This window comes from Patella vulgata, chromosome 1 (assembly GCF_932274485.2).
Source record: "Patella vulgata chromosome 1, xgPatVulg1.2, whole genome shotgun sequence".
Lineage (NCBI taxonomy): Eukaryota > Metazoa > Mollusca > Gastropoda > Patellidae > Patella > Patella vulgata.
In genome coordinates this window covers 45,979,206-45,997,425 of record NC_065879.2, presented here as the reverse complement: position 1 = coordinate 45,997,425, position 18,220 = coordinate 45,979,206, and the positions used below count along the sequence as shown (strand labels likewise).

General features: G+C 38.3%; 1 protein-coding gene across 1 annotated transcript in view; it reads left to right on the top strand.

Annotated features, from left to right (window-relative positions):
- Positions 1–14,187, top strand: part of LOC126807792 (neuronal acetylcholine receptor subunit alpha-3) — a 29,554-nt gene extending 15,367 nt beyond the window's left edge. The window contains exons 5-6 of the mRNA XM_050532622.2: positions 6,735–7,270; positions 11,494–14,187. Of these exons, the coding sequence (XP_050388579.1) occupies positions 6,735–7,270; positions 11,494–11,924 (967 nt within the window). The 3' untranslated portion in view covers positions 11,925–14,187. The remainder of the gene's footprint in view (positions 1–6,734; positions 7,271–11,493) is intronic.
- Positions 14,188–18,220: the final 4,033 nt, after the last annotated feature.

Sequence of the window (18,220 nt, the reverse complement as noted above, 5' to 3'; positions counted from 1 at the left end):
TTTTGCTAAGTTCGAGTAGGCTTCTGCCATATCCATTTACTGTAGTGTCTTTTGAACATCGTCGTGTGTTAAAGTCATCAACATCGTAGAAATTTTCACCAGGTACATGCTTGATGCCGTCATCAAGGATGAAGTCTTGTTCACCACCTATTCTTGAATTTAAATCGCCGGCTATGCATATGTCTAACTCCTGTTGATATTCATACTTTATATCGTTCAGTAATTCGCTCAATTCGATTACACCGTTTATTTCACTGGTATTGTTTTTAAAGTTGTAAACAGACGTCTCGGGGGGTAAATAAACAAAACAGAACAACGTGAGGCGTGAAGTCCTTGCGATAAAGTAAATACCGTTAGTTTGTTCAGGGTGAATTCTCGTGAATAACGGGGACAGTGAGCGTTTGATGAATACAATTAATCCACCTGAAACACGACCTTTTCCAGTATAGTCACGTGTGATTGAATAAGACTCATGGTTGAGCAACATCGATCTGTATTCTGACGATTGTTTACACCACGTTTCACTTATATTCACAATGTCATATTGAGATAAATTATCAACAAATGGTTCACTCACATGTCTTTTTAAACCATTAATATTAAAAGATAATAACGAAACATTTTCTGTGTATATACAGTGGGTACTTTGGGTTTGGTCATCACATCATTGAGTTAACTTTATTGCATTTGGACATCTTTATCACTGTCACACGCAACACCAGGTTGACCACTTTTCGCTTTAAATAAAATCGCTCCAAGTTTACTTCGAATGTTTCTAACTCGTTCGCTATGAAGTGATTTGCCAAATCAAGGAAGGTTATATAAGGGCTATTTAGATCTACCAATCGACAACTCCATCAGAACACTATAAAATACTAGTATATAAAATCACCCGGTCTGCTAAATAAGCGACCGGGATATCCATAAAATCCACTGGTCTGCCAGACAGGCGACCATTTCTAATCTGCAGTACAACACACCCCACTTCAGCTAATCAACCCTCTTATATAAGCCAACAGCACGTGCACCCCAAGATTATACAAGAGTTTGGGCGATCCATATAGGTAGTCGAGTTTAGGCAACCCATCAATGTGGTTGAGTTTGGGAGAGCCAAACCTACTCTGAACGTTGAAAACCTGTCAAGTTACGAAATCACTACACACCTCCCAGTTTTATTAGGCCCCCCTTTGTACAGTGGGCTGGATCAAAGTTCTGCCCAGACTAAAAATACACACATTATAAACAGGACAATCCAACCAATCAGAAACATGAATTCTTAGAAGACACCACCCTCACTATAACTCTACTGAGCAGGAATAATATCAATGATTTCACCGTAATTCTGCAGGGGTGGTCCACTTGGAGAGCTGATACCCCCTTGACATCTCCACATTCAACTCCAGGAACCACCAATTAGCTTTGTAACCACTGCTAAACTTAATAAATCTCAAATTTTCTACATAACATCTCAGTGACCACACACACACACACACACATCTTATATTAACAATAAAAAACATCTGCATTCAATTCAAAATGAACTATTCATATTCTAGAATAGACCGCATAAACTATTCTTGTTTTAGATTCAACGTTTAATTATCTCTGTCTTGCTAGGTCCCCTTCTTCATTTCTCTGCAGTATCTAAATGAAATTCCCCAGGAAAGAGTTGCAGACTATACTTGGTACTGATCCCCAATTAAACACTAACGATAATCTTTCAACCAGTGCCAACAACTATTAACAACTCTTATATTGTTGTTAACTTCTGCTACCACCAATAATTCTTCCTTCACAGCCAACGACGGTGACATCGACAAGCCCACCGATGATGATTCTTCATGTACAGTCAACGACGATGAGATCGTTAAACCCACAACCACCGATGATTTGGACACCAGGCGCTATTCTTTCTACTACATCGAGTCTCTTTCGACACAGCCAACAACTCTGACATTGCTACCACTAACGATTCTTCCTTCACAGCCAACGACGGTGACATCAATAAACCTATTGATGATTCGGACACCAGAGGCTATCAACCTTTACATATTTTTTTTTAAAATGTTTTATCAAATAACCAACACCTCCTCACTGGGCAAAACTACGCCCATAATCTTATTCCCTATTTTAGACCTAGACAAGACAGGTTCGAAACAAGAAATGTTCGGTCTAATAGAACACCGCCTGACAAGTAGATACCCTCTCATTGCATACAATCTAAAGTACCGTCTGACGACAATATTATCGGACTGAATACCATTTGACTGGAACCATCCAACAATCGGATATCATTTGACTGACTACCAACTAACCGTTTGACTCCTCGGCATAAAGATTGTACCCTATTTAATGAAACAGCGTCACCCCAGAACGGGGCTATTATTTTCAATTATAAAATAGAAACAATCTAAGTCCCTACCTATTTGATTAATCTAATGCAATAAGTTGTTTAAAAAGACTATTCCGAGTGTAGTAGGACAGGGTTCGGACACTGGATGCAGCGGCAGCCAATGTCATGAAACAAACAAGACACAATTTGACACCCTCTATTATAAACCAAACAACAATGGACTCTGGAAATGTGACGTGTGCCCTCAATGTCTCAAATGATTGACTTGCCCGAAACGCTAAACAGAAATCATGAAACCTATACGCCAAAGTCTATTTCTCAAACTACGGAATAAACCAACCCACCGTGGTGAATCGATTCATCAATCCTGTACAGCCCGTTAGTCCACTATCAAAAACGAAATCACCGAATTCTTCCTCACGAATCAAGTGAAAAGGCCGCAATGCCTATTTCCCAGTGTCCGACAGTAGAACGCAATGTCTAAACTACTAGAACACCATTAAAATCGAAATCACCGAATTCTTCCTCACGAATCAAGTGAAAAGGCCACAATGCCTATTTCTCCAGTGCCTGGCAGTAGAACGCAATGTCTAAACTACTAGAACACCATTAAAAACGAAATCACCGAATTCTTCACGAATCAAGTGACCAAATCCCAATATTATTTAGTACGTGGATCGATTCAGCGGTCCCCACAGCGAAGCGAGAAGTAGATACAAATTATACTATATATTTTCCCCCCAAATCAGAACCACTATCTAAGAGTAAGAAATGCGCTCAAACAATCTAGCCCAAACACAAAAGAAATGAAAATCAACACAATCTGGTTGATATGAGGCGATTATCGACTCTGACAACCGGCCTGTGTCCTACATATGATAAGGTCACCTTACCTCGGGAGTTACTAACCGAAACTCCCCCGATGAAGTAGTAGCAGCAGTAGTTCTTGGTGTTTAACGTCTGCTTCCACATAAGTGATATCGCAGACAATGATACGCGCCCAGTTTTATAGTCGAAGCATGCACGTGTGCGATAGTTGATTGGCTCGCCAACGCCAAGCAAGTAGACAAATCGATGAGTTTGGGCGACTGGTTTAAAACTCTTTATGCACATCGGGCGACACTACCATACGAGCAAAACTCAGACCTCCAATCTCCGCCCATTTAGAATGAGTCTCAAGATGAAATACCAGTAAATAAACAAAGTCTCATCGCACAGAGCCATACTTTCGATGACAACAAAATATAGCATAAGGCGCCCACCGAACAAACGACCAGAAATTAAACCAACCTTGTCCCCTTTCAAAGTGAACCATTATGATTGGTCAATTGAACCTAAACCCCACTGCAGAGTTCTCATAAAAAACACCGGAAACCATGTGAACATGAGAAGAAAAGGCTAACTTGGTGGCACTTTCTAGACTACGATTATCCTACGAGTGGGGGTTATATTTTTAAATAAAAACTGAGAACGATGGCAAAAGGGTAAAAATATAGTTTGACTTTGCCATACGACTGTCACCTATAAGTAAGACTAGTGTTCTGACGGGAGTTGAACGACAATATGCAAAAAACTTTGGTTTAGTGTTCTGACGGGAGTTGAACGACAATGTGCAAAACACTTTGGTTTAAACATATTGTATTACCACAATGTAAATGGATCGGACAAAAGTTACATAAAAACATCCTTTCCTTCATAAGTATATGCAAGTATTCAAGATAACAAGGTGCAAAAAAAAAAGAGAATTAAGACGGTGCCAAGGAATAATCTCAAGAATGGCGAAGATAAGAAAACTATCTGAGAATTATTCCAGTGAGTGCAAAGATCTTGAAATTTTAACCCCATTTGCAACTATCTTACAGGCGAAAATTTCGAAAGGTTGCAAGAGCAGTTGGTGCGAGGTTATTTCAAGCTTAAATGTGTATTTTCAAATAGTAACTTAGGATAAGGACCACTCTTATGCCACTGACGAATGTTCATTGACACCTCACTAAAATATATGGTATTGGAAGTACACATTTAAAATGTTGACCCAAATCTGGTTTTAAACAAATTTTACTGTTTATTTCGAACACTATCTTTCTATACTTGACGTGAAAGTTTCGCTTAAAACTTAAAAATATACAAAATTCCCAATAATAAAATTAGAACCATCCTTATATTAATTCTCAGCTACACCCTGTATTTTATTAATTGAAGAGTGGCTTACGTCAAGTAATACAAAAAAGGTACAACCAGGTCCTTACAGCCTCAAATAACCACATTAACTGCTCACGTGACACAAATACTTATGGAGCCCAAAATTATAATCCCTAATCATAAATAACCTATCCTTCCCCCGCTTTTAAAATTTTAAGCTCGCAGCGCCAATGAAGTGATTTGCGAAATCAAGGAAGGTTATATAAGGGCTATTTAGATCTAAGCTCACGTGACACAAATACTTATGGAGCCCAAAATTATAATCCCTAATCATAAATAACCTATCCTTCCCCCGCTTTTAAAATTTTAAGCTCGCAGCGCCAATGAAGTGATTTGCGAAATCAAGGAAGGTTATATAAGGGCTATTTAGATCTACCAATCGACAACTCCATCAGAACACTATAAAATACTAGTATATAAAATCACCCGGTCTGCTAAATAAGCGACCGGGATATCCATAAAATCCACTGATCTGCCAGACAGGCGACCATTTCTAATCTGCAGTAAAACACACCCCACTTCAGCTAATCAGCCCTCTTATATAGGCCAACAGCACGTGCACCCCAAGATTATACAAGAGTTTGGGCGATCCATATAGGTAGTCGAGTTTAGGCAACCCATCAATGTGGTTGAGTTTGGGAGAGCCAAACCTACTCTGAACGTTGAAAACCTGTCAAGTTACGAAATCACTACAGCTAAAATCTTCAGTTTTCCTGCTCTCACTGTTTTGTCTGAACGTTTTAAAGGCATTTAAAATTGCTGTCTTGTGCTTTTGTAATAACACTGTGGCAAGGATTGGGCGACATTTATCAGCTACTTTACGTCCAAACCTAAAGCACCTATCTATGGGCAATTTATCCTCACAGCCTGCCCCTTCTACTCTAAGCTTATCATCCAGAAACGACCGTACTCGAGCTTCGGTTTCGGTTGCAGTTTGCCTTTCTGCCTCAATCATCACAAAAACTATCAAATTCTTTACCTTGGCATTTTCTTCCAGTTTCTCTAGTTTTTCCTTCAACACATTGTTTTCCTTCTGGATAACACTCAGATTCTCTTTAACTTCGATCATCGTTTGAAGTTCAATTTTTATATCTACCAATTCAGATTTGAACATATCCAGTTGAGACATAATTTCACCGAGCGCTTGTGTAATGTTCACCAAACTTTTAGCTATGTCAATGTCTGACGACTTTTCACTTCTTGAATCACCAAATGGCAATGTCGATTGTCCCCTAGTAACCCTGGGGTTGGTTTTCACTAAAAAAAGGGTGATCCCTGTGTACACGAGGGGTTAGGATTTGGCCCCGGGTTAGTTTCGATATCTCCACACAGAAGTAATAAACAAACTACGAGTCCAGCATTTTCGAACAAAAAATGTTCGTCACGCATGATTACACTCTTCTGCTTTCACAAACACGTCCGTTCAGTCAGACGTCTCAATAATCTTAAGTGTCATGTCCGATCATAGCTTCTTCCGTAAGCGAATATCTTAGCATTAAATATACTTTCCCACAAAAGTATTTATCGTGTGATTATTTCCAATAAATGCATGGCAATTTTGGTATATATGAAAAGTAGAAACATTCAATACAGGACAATATATGTAAGGGTTTCCCTAACCGGCAACCCGACAATTAGGGATGACTGCTCGAGTGACTTCAAAGGTTGCACGCGAAGATTATCTAATCTCTCAGCGTTAGTGAGCGCTTGATGTATATATTACAAACTTGATTGTGAGCTGAAACGCACAGCAGTTTCTGAAATAAAACACACGGAAAAAGACGTGGAGAGTGGATAATCCGAGAATTTAATTAGGCTTTGATATTTATGATAAATGGACATCGATAAATGACAACATCGCCTGGTATATGCAATGAATTCTCCTCCGGCTTCGCACGCGTTGCTAGGTAGTGCGTCAGCCAAGTCATGTGACACAAACGTGACCTCTTTTTAATGGACTTTTTATAACAGGGGTATTCCCACTCGAATACAATGTTTTGAGAAGGATTTGAATCAAAATTTTGATAGATTATTTAGTTTGAATATGTTTTTAGTCCGACTATATCATCAAATCACCCAGTTTGTACGCGGGAATGTATCTGTAATATTCATGTATTTTTTAATTTATTTATTACCGATCCCGTTGAGTTCTATTACGAATAAATTTCTTTATTTCTTTTAGGGTTAAACAATTTGAAGTTATCGAAGATGAGTATACTCCGCTAAGGATCTCAAACAATGGAAGGATAACTTGGGAGCCTCCTGGAATATATAAAGTCAGCTGTACGCCGGATATTACTTATTATCCCTTCGATACGCAGACTTGCCATTTAACTATCCAGAGTTGGGGTTACTCTTTACTGGAACTGAACGTATCTGCTTTAGATCTGGGAATCAACCTTATGGAATTCCAAGAAAATGGCGAATGGGATTTAATTGACAATGAGACCAAAGTGGACCAGAGCACGGATGCTAAAAATGATGAGTATGGACAACTTCTGTTCTGCTTCAAATTACGCAGAAAATCTCAATATTATTGGCTAAATATGCTGTTGCCTGTCATTGTAAATTCGGTGTTAACAGCTCTGGTTTTCGCCCTTCCTGCGGAGTCTGGAGAAAAAATGGGCTATTCCTTAACTACGCTTCTTTCGTTTGCTGTACTGTTAACATTAATATCGGATAAGATACCATCAACCTCAACCAGTACATCTATTGTGGGTATGTATCTCTCTCTCTCTCTCTCTCTTGAGAAGGGGTACCTTGCCTCGTGCATTATATTAGTTAAATAGGGCGATGGTTTGGATTAAGATACCAGAAGCAAATTAAAGCTGGGTAGCTGATATGTACGGTAGCCTTTTATTGTCATACGTTGATTTATGCTTTTTTCTTGTAATTTACCTCATATGAGAAATCGTAGTGAAAACTACGATACATCAAAAATACATGAAAAACCATTTCTCCGCGGTGTAAACCTATTCTCTGTGGTGTAAACCTTTTCTCCGCGGTGTAAAGGTGGCTTAAGAATCATTTCATATAATAAATCATTGTTTGTGGGTATACAGCCAGACAGACAGTTAATTCCAACGAATCTATTTCGTCCAGACTAATATTCGAAGCGAAGTCAATCCTGCCAGTTCAATATCCAACACTCTTATATATTTTTAATTCCACTCTTTATGGGCCATTTTTTTTATTAATCCCAATTCGTTGTCACGATTCATGTTCGTTTACAATAATGCATGAATTGTGGGATTTATTTCGGGAAGGAGCGCAACCCTTACTTGACTTGGTCAAATATACAGGATAATCAACTACATAAAAAAAAACTCCTGGTTACGCATGGACAAAGGACTTTTTTTTCAAATATTGACAACGGTCACAGGCCCTCCGTGCGTTTGAAGACTAAGAGATCTGGGTGACCGAGACTACTGAAGCATGGACACAGCTCACCAAATATTTCTACGCCGTCACCAACTATTCCTACGCCGAATGTAGGGCGAAAGGTATTTTTAGTATTTCTCTCCATTTCCATTTTCCTCCTTTTGCATGGCGATTTTTGTTGACTTTTTGTTGTAGAATCGAAGAAAAGGGGTTTTGAAAATACATTTTCTGCTAGGTTTTGGTGAATATTCATGACTTTGAGGCGGAAGGATATAAGAGTTGAGAGGCTGGTTAGGTTGAAATGTAGGGCCGAAAATTGCATGTTTTGTTTTATCTCTACTTGTCTATCTTAGGTTTTTCATGAAGAACCTCATACGTGCTTTTGGGAAATAGGTTGCCACATGTTGCCCCAGTTGTGGCAGAAAGCGTTCTACCAAACGAAAAATGTTGGAAAAGGTTAGAGTCGGTCTAAGAGACGAAAATTAACATTAAAGTCAATGGGGAAATCATTAGTGATCCGTATCCTGATAATATTATACAAGGGAGTGAACTCTGTAAAGTTTCAAATATTGGGACAAGTTAGGAGAGCAGGGTGCACACGTTGCCCCATGAGTTTTAAATTTTCAACCAATTGTAGATGTAGATTGCCCAGAGTGTTCCAATATTATAGTACACTAAACATGCAAAATTAAGAAAAGAACCAAAGTATGTTTTGGTGGGTGGGGGGCAACCGTCCACTTGAATAATAATCAGCTAATCCAACATATGCAAAATATTACAAGTGTCAACCAAATGACATATCCTCAATGTTTCTTAAAATCACGACATATCAGACATTGACTTGGTTTTAACACAGGAGTCTGACCTTCTATCCGTATATATATATATGCATACACCATGTCCAACCGGACAATATATAATAAAAAAGAACAGTAATCCAATGCCTGTTGAAGACTCGATTTTACCTGCTCTCGCTTCGGCTCGGTTTTTTTTTCAACAATTCGTAATGTCTGGCAATCAAACCTCTGTCGATTCACTCAGATGTGTTTTTTCTTCAATCTAGTCGTTTTGATTTGCATAAATACTCCCACAAAACGATATCATAGCCACTTGTTTCCAATATTTACATTATTTTCGTCCATTTCTATTTTATCACGAGAGTAATGGTCTGTTGAGTATGTCCTGGATGCTGACACAAGCTGCGCTAACATGCCCGATGTTCGCTGACGTTGTCAAAGGCTATACTCACAACTTTATCAGCCCATTGCTGTTAGAGTAGGTAATTGTTTCCAATCCTCGTGCAGCGGAGTGATGCGAACTTTGTCGGCATCCGCAACTCCCTGACACTTCCCGTTACTTCACCACCCACTATTATTCTCCTGCACTGGTCCCTCTGAGAATAAGAAGTACTAGCTTTTGATGCATCCCCTCCTATATCTCGTATAAACGTTTTGGTAGTCATCCTCATTCTAGCTGCCATGGAAACTAACTTTGGAGAAGACACTATATCATGAGGGACGGAGAATTCTGTTCGAGTTGTCTTCTTCCGTTTATGAGTAAGAAGTTCTGGTTTGGGAAGAAAGCGATCTGTCGTCATCTCTATAACAATCGTGGGCTTGATCTCCTGATACAGAGGCAACAATAGTTCCGAATGCTGACTAGACCCTCGCCCCTTTATCACCTTTTAAAAGACACGCTAGGGTTGCTCCCCACCCCCACCCCTTAGATGTACTTGGATTTTTTTTAAAAAATTTTAAATTGGATTAGTTATCAGGCCTGTTAGTGGAACAATCAATCTGATTTGCGTGAAAATCCAACAACATAAAGGACAACGTGTGTACCAAATTGGAATCGGGACTGATCGGGATCGGGTTTGTATGTATAGATTCCATCTACACGCACAGTGTCGGTCTGTCGGATTTACCTTAGGGTCTCCAGATCTAGGGTTTCTCCGACCAAGGTTTATAATAATATTGACACTGTCATATTCGTAAACCTTTCTGGGCGTTGATCATTTGTGTTTAAAACAAACTTGTGTACGAGGAGCGGCCATTTTGTCAGGCAGTTTCAAGTTTCATCAAAAGCGAATCAAAATTGTGAACTCTAGAGGGTCCACAACCTTGATATGATGTATATGATATTCATCCAGAGGGTCTACAACCATGATATACCATACTTTTACACTATTTGCATACGAGGAGTGACCATTCTGTCCGGCAGTTTCGGTCCGATTTTCACAGAATTTGTACATAACCGTCATTATGGTGTAACGGTGAAATATTTGTATGTTTTTGAAAATCGGATAAAAATTGTGACCTCTAGAGTGACCACGGACTAAAAACGCGATTTTTCGTACAATCAGGGGCCATTATCCAGGAAGTTGCGGTTCAATATGCGCAAATATCGATAGAAAGCAAGATCTTTGGGTTATAAACATAAATTTCAAGTTTCATCTAAAACGGATAAAAATTGTGACCTCTATATGTGTCCACAAGCTAAAAAGGTTATTTTTCGTAGAATCAGGGGCCATAATCCATGAAGTTTCTAACCAACACATGCCCCATATCGACAGGAACCGAGATCTTTTGGAGATAAACCTAGATTTCAAGTTTCGTCAAAATCGGATAAAAATTGTGACCTGTAGAGTGTACACAAACAAATTGTAGGCCGACGGACAGGGGCGACAACAATATACTTCCATATGAAATTGTGGGCGTATAAAAATACCAAGGATTATTTGTCGGCGATAATTCACCATCAACGACGAATGATCATTGGTTCTGACAGGCATCTTTCACCGACAAATTATCTCTCTCTCCAAAACGCCGATGTATTTTCGGCGGTGTTAAACATGTTTGAGTCATGTGGCATAACTACATGGTATATGTTTAACATGGGTTCAGCATTATGTTTATGATTTAGCATGATTTTATTCATTTCCCCGGGTGCACAAAATCTATAAAAACATTTCTAAATTGTTGTACAATTTAAAGGCATAAAGAATAGGATACAAACAAAAAGACACAGGTAGAATTATATTCAATCTGATGAAAATACAGATCTATATTTCGTTTCGTTTTTTTTTTTTATACTTTCGATGGCCTACACTACATGAAGAGCTGACCGGTTGTAGTAAAAGGTCGCATCAGAGGTCGTACGAACGGCTTTTGTCCCCATGGCGTCAGATATTGGTTAATCTATCAGTGCTGACGTTTCAAGTGGTTTACCCACAGTTCCGTGCATCGCACGCCAAGAAGTCGCCGTAACAGATGGTTTCGTTGGTTAATCCCTCCCGCCATCCAGAACGCAGGTTATATAACAACTCTTCCAGATCCTAGTGTAGTACTATCAAATAAAACGACATTTTGAACTATAACAAAAGAAACGAAATCAGATTGGCTTTTATATATATTTACTTCCTTGCGGGTAGGGTGTGATAGTCTGTACAATTTCAAATAATACATTGCTTGCCTTCTTGAAATAAGACGATGTCGCACAAAAATATACTCGTTGTATAAGACGGAAATGAATACTTCACCTGTTATATTTTTCTATTTCAGTTGTGTATTTCTCTGTAGTTTTGATATTAGGCGCCATGGCAGTAATATTTAGTACTATGGTGCTTGGCTTTCATTTTAGAGAGAATGATGAACCCATTCCCTTTTGTCTCAGGTTCCTATTCAGGAACATACTGGGTCGCCTCGTCTGCTATAAGAAATGTACAGAAAGAAGTAACGTTGTCCCATACGAGCTCTCTGAAAATCAGCCGACTGACAAACAGCCCGTTGGATCTACCATAAAACGAGATATGTATCTGAAGAGGGAGCAGACCCAACTTAAACTGAAAAGTTCATCATGGGTAGAGCCAGAAGATGACTTTGATTGGAAGGATATTTCTAAAGTCTTTGACACGTTTATGCTAAGATTATATATCTTGATCATTACTACTTCAACTGCAGGATTTTTGGCTGGGGGGTCTCTGGGTGGGTAATATATTTCAAGTTTTAAAAGGAATTTGTTAGTCCATGACACAACAATATTTGAAGGAAGTCTACATTTTTTTTTTCATCATTTGCACATAGCGCATGACGAGTATCATGCTAACCGTGTATGCTAATAGCGTGTTGTTCTGATAAAGTTTACGTATTATTTCCCAAATCTGAGTATCAGTCAGAAAAAAAATGAAACTGAATTTAATGCCCTACACCGACTGGGCTAATGAAGACGGGTATACGTCATACAGAGTATTACAGGGGGAATTTTGCCCTGACAGCGGAACTACGGCCTACTCTTATATCGAATTCCAACTGTCAAGGGTTCATTTACGTAGACGCCAATGTGTACACGGGATCTCGGTTTTTCGTTCCATCTGCCCTCCACCACTTACAAGAGGGAACCACACCGGAAATCCCTAACTTTCTCGGCCAGCACAAGGGTGGAACACTGGACCTCCAGGTTAGCAGCCAAAGTTTTAATCACCGAACGACAGCGGCCCCCGAATATCAGTTAGGTTTATATTTGTATCAATATCTGCTAAGCTGTTAAAAATTCCATTGTACGGAGAGTATAGCTTCCCCAAAAGGGACAACTTTGCAAGCTACATGTTTCCATAGAAGCGTGTTTCGCCAAAAGTAAAAACATCAAAATGAACTGCATGGAAAAGAAATGAATTTAACACTATTGTTGGTATATTTTTGACGTCGGGAAGTTCAGAACTACAATATGATATAGGAGCATCATATACTGCAAATGGTATAGTGATGTTTAAGCTTGAAATGACGTGATAGAGATATAAGTCACTAGCTCACTAACCGAGAAAGTTCCATGCGTAGTTGCAGTGGCGTAAGACGGGCGCAGAACAGCGCCTAGTCCTTCGGATGCGACGGAAAACAGTGTACGTAAAAGAAACCGTGACAATAATGGAATTCGAAATAAGAATAGACCGCTGACCGGACAAAATTTCCCATAGTATGCCCGTGTTCATCATCCTTTTTGGTGCAGAAAAGAAGGGCGTTAATTATAAAATAAACCCCGTTTCAGGTTTAAATGACGTCCATACCTACCCTGTTCTATTTTCTTAAATTTCCAATCCTGTGATTTTATTTTGAGTTGTATGTTGGTTCTGGTTAGATATCTAACTACATGCAGCGTTGGATTTGTATCAACCAGTCGACTTTGACCAATCTAAAATGCTTCAAATTTTAAATGATATTTGGGGGTCAGCATTACAGAGACAGGGAGACGGGAATTAACGTCCACTAGACACAAACTATGTCATTTCGGGACTAGTATATGGTTCAATGTTATATCAATAATTCGGTTGCGCGTTGGGGTCCTTATCTCTGAGAGGAAACCGGGTAAGCCAAAGAAAACTCAGAGATTGAACAGTCGACCCAAATACTTGTCACGTACAAGCGAGGAATCCAAACCATGCTACTTGAGTCAATGACAGACCTTATGATTGAATGCAAACGCCCCCACCGCGGTTAGCAATGGCTGAAGGCTTTTCCTAGTTCCGGAGAGAAGGGTTGTCAAGGCCTGAAAGGTATATTAACATAATTCTGTACAGGTAATTCTAACAAAAAGTTCAATAAGGCCATCTCATCTTTACTTTATTACAACACAATTGCAATTTACAACATTTAAACGCCACCAACTATATGTTACATAAGTAATGCCACTTTAAGAAAATCGATATCGTATGTGATTATATAACTTTTGTATACAAGAAAATATGTTTTTGGCCTAATACTTGAACTAAATGTAACAATACCAATATTGTTTATACAAATCAACAATTCTTCAAGAAAAGGTTATTTTTGAAAACATATTTGAAAATATTCTTTTTAAGCAATTTTAGAAAGAAAAACCTTTAACGTGCCAGGTGAATCACAATGGTCGGAAAAGTAAGAAATCTGCATTATTTTAATATCATTAAGCACATTTCAGTAAAGAAATAAGAATCTGTTGGCTTGTAAAGAAAATAATTATTATTACTTTATTTATCAAGATGGCAACATGAAATCAATAAAAGTAAAGTAAACATGAAATGTAAATATGTAAATGTAAATAATTCTAATTATTTGAATTTATTTTGTATCAATATGAGTGTGCCCATGTTGACTTTTGTTGTGTGTGGTCTTAAACTCTATTTTGAAATAAAATTTTGGTTTGCTGTTATGTAGTAGTATATCCTATCATTTAAAAAACCCCAACAAAACACCAGTTGAATTCTTTTAGCTTAACTACTTACCTAACTCAACAGAAGTGCATGGTAGATAAATCTATTAAATTCAGGATTGATAATTCATTGATGCATATTCTTTTGGAGTAACAGATGTTGGGGACCCAAGTTAATGACTGGGATTGTCATTTGATTTTTCTAAGTTTTTTTCCAGTCGGTGCAGTACAGTAGGACGTTGAACCCCATTTCATTTTATTAAGATAGGTTGTCAGGCAACAAAACATACGCCACGGCAGCTAAATCGCCCGGGCAGTCGACAAGGGTTGTCACGTATTTATGTTTTTGTAGGTAATATAAGCATTTACAAGAAACTGATATCAATTTCATATACAGATCGAATATTCATAAGGTTCGACAAGGGCAATATTACTGTAGAAGATCGGATGATAAGTATTGTCGTTAGAGCGTTCACAAGGGTCATAGCTCTAGAAGTAATTAACGGAAATTGCTGAAATACAATTTGCCTCTTCGTTTTACTAATTTATATAATGCACATAAATTCCATACAGATTTTTCTTTTTACTAATTTAAATGACGCATATAAATTTCATACAGATCGGCAGATAACTTTTGATGATAGTAGTTCATGTGACAGACCTGGGATTTTGGAGCATCATTACCAATTTGATGAATAAATTCAACCATGATTTTCAGTTAGCCTGGACAGCCTTCGAGTGCGCTTGTATGGTCACGACTATACGGCAGAGTATAGTTCACTACACCCGAACGGAAGCTAGGTCGACCATAGTCGTCAAAATGGACGCCGTTCTCTTCAATGAACTGCTACAAAACCTTAATTATTTAACGAAAACGCAAGTTTGCTTAATGAAAACTTTGATATGACTACATTATTCTTTGGAGGCAAAGTTTCTAACTATGCTCAAAAAGCTGTACTAGAAGCAGAATATGATAACGACGATTTCAAGAAATCTACTCACAGTTGAGTTAGTGACCGAGTTATTCCTAGACAATAAAATAAACAAATCAACCAAATATCCTGAGTTTATTTACAGTTACATAATTCATATTTACAATGTATATCAAACTCTTGTATTTAATGAACAAAATCGTTTGTTTGTGTTACTGTTTTTCCAAATAAAATTCACAAATGGATGAAATATTTTTACTATAATACTGTCACTTTCACAATTTCAGTCTGACACCAGCCTTGGTCGAATTAATTGACAAAACAGGATTATCCACTCTATATTAGGCCTATATAATCTCGAAACTACTTAAAATTAATATAACATTTAATATGTTATATGAATTTAAATAAGTCCCAGGTTCTGGGGCAACATTGGTAGTATACGTTCTATCTTCAAATAACAATTCCAACACAACATATGTTTTGTCGCGGGCCGCATTTTTAATCTGACTTGACCAGCCTCAACCGACCTCGAAAGGTGGGTTGATCATGGTCGCGACATAGTCTAACTATTTCAAGTTCGGGTGCGCATGGTTGAGACCTAGTTGAACTATGGTTGAACATTTGGACGAGCCGAAGGCGGCCCAGGTGGCTGAAGTGTTGAAATTTGGTCACTTTGCTAAATTCCATTTTGGCGGCCATCCAACCCGAACAGATCGACCTATGGATATGGAATGTGGCTCACAATATTCGCAAGAAAATGCTACATCTGCTGCTGTATGATACTTGTTGTTGAATAAATCATATATTTTCCAAATCAACAGATTATTCTGGAAAAAGCAACCTTTTGGCATTTTTTTTGTCAAGTTTTTATGATTTATTTTATAAGTTTACTACCAAATCAGGTTCAGAGTAATTTTAGCCAAATCATGTGTGTGGTCTTCTTAAGTTATTCATTCTACCATGTAATACGGAAATTTGCAACACGTTTAAGCACCATATCTTTCTACATGACCTAACAATAAATTGTTCATTTGATAAAAAGGAAACATTTTTTTTTTATATAACTGTAAAATAATATACGAATTATCATTTTATATGGCGTATTTTTACTGATAATTAAAGTATTCGAGTAATGCGGGAATTTGAAACCCGTTTTAACATCATACCTTTCGCCTCCCTTTTAAGGGATGGACACTCAAAAGGAGTATGATTGTTTCGGGGGTCAATAAAATAGTCAACGTTCTTGCGTAGTCATGAATTTACGTCGTTTTTGATGAATTATTAAGACATATGCATAAGCTAAAAACACCAGGATATGCTCTAGAAAGCACCATTCATAGGCGTACGGACTCGATGACAGTTAGGGGGGGGGGGGGGCAGAACCCGAAATGCCCGAAAAAATTTCGGGTTTACAGAGAGCGCCAGTCTTCCTTTACAGGCGAAGAGAGCGGAGCTTACCTTGCCCCCCCCCCCCCCCTCCTATCCCCCACCCTCAAAAGAAAATTTTGGAATATTTGACGGCTGCAAACACGTTTTCCTGCTATTTCAGCCCGTGACAAGTAACTTCAAAGTGGTCTAATATAGCCTTATTAAGGTGGCTGACTCGAATTCCAATCTATCGTTTACAGTCCACGAAGACGGGACCGTTGGGGGGAAATTTTGAAATTTTAACTGCCGCAAACGCGTTTTCCTGCTTTTCCAGCCTGTGAATACAGCAACTTCAATTTGGTGCAATATAGCCCAGCTGGCTGACTGGAATTCCAAACAACCAATCAATCGTCGCTGGGTTCGGGGTTATACCCTTCCGGAGAAAATTTTGAAAATTTAACCACCGCAAATGCGTTTACTGCTATTCTAGCCTGTGTAAACTCCAAAAGTATCCAATGGTTTTGTAACCGAAATCCCACTCTGAATCCCAACCATCCAATCAGACTGTTGCAGCTGCATTCACAAATAATAATCGATGCCCGAAAAATGTCGCACAAAGTAGAGTGGCTCCAGACAATATGTTTTAATCCATAGTCAACTCAGTACAAATTCGTGGTATTCAATTAAAAGAAAAGTAAAATTAGTGTTATATTAGGGCTCGATTACAGTAAGGGAAGCAAAATTAAAAATGCCCGAAAAAATTTCGGGTTTACAGACAGCGGGGCCGGTTTTCTTCAATAGGTGAAGAAGCAGAACTGACCTTGTATGGACCCCCCAAGAAAATTTTGGAATATTTGACAGCCGCAAACGCGTTTTCCTGCTATTCCAGCCCATAAAATTAGTGTTTTATTAGATTTTGGGCACTTTATTTTGTCAAGTAGATGAAATAAAAAATTTTTTTTCACTTTACCCGTCTGCCCGAAAAGTCAGCTTGCCCGAAAGTTAGGGGGGCAGCTGCCCCCCCCCCCCCCCTGGCTCGTACGCCTATGGACCATTTACAGTCAGTTCTTTCAAAAGAAATTTCGAGTCTGGTTGGAGAGAACCCTGTCGTTCACCTCACGGAGCAAAGATAAGGTATCATATGTGTAATTTTATGTCAACTTCAGAATTGTCAGTATAAATTTAGCATTTACTTGACAATTATCACAATTAAAACATTTTGCTTGGATTTGTGTTTCTGATGTTATAAGCTTTCCAAAACTGTATAGTTTGTAGCGGAACTGTGTTTCTAAGCAAGCTAAAAAGTTTGGCTGCAGACCCACTAAACTACATGTATACGACAAGAGTCTTTAATGTTAAAACGGACCACATTACCATTTCTGAACGAATAAGAGAACTTAAATTCTTAACAACTGGATATATCAAAAATAATTCTCAATACGTCTAAAAATAGTGCAAAGGCATAGGAGATGAAATTAAAATGCCTCACTATTTTGGTGAAATGTCTTGTGATCTGTGAGGTCCAGAATAGTCAATTCTATATGCCCCATTGTATTGTATATGGGGTGGGGAGGATGGCGGATAAGATGTGTCATTTTTAGCATTATTATTAACATCATTTTCGGCATTATTTTTTGAGTTTTTATTCAAGTTCAGTGACCCGGAAAACCTTATAAAAGAGATATTATAAGTTATATAAAACAGAAAATTTACGATTTTCTAAAAATTCATTCATGTTATGGCAATTCTGGCCGCAAGAGCTAAATCTGCCTATTGCGGGCCTTTCTTTAGGCCTGAAATGTTT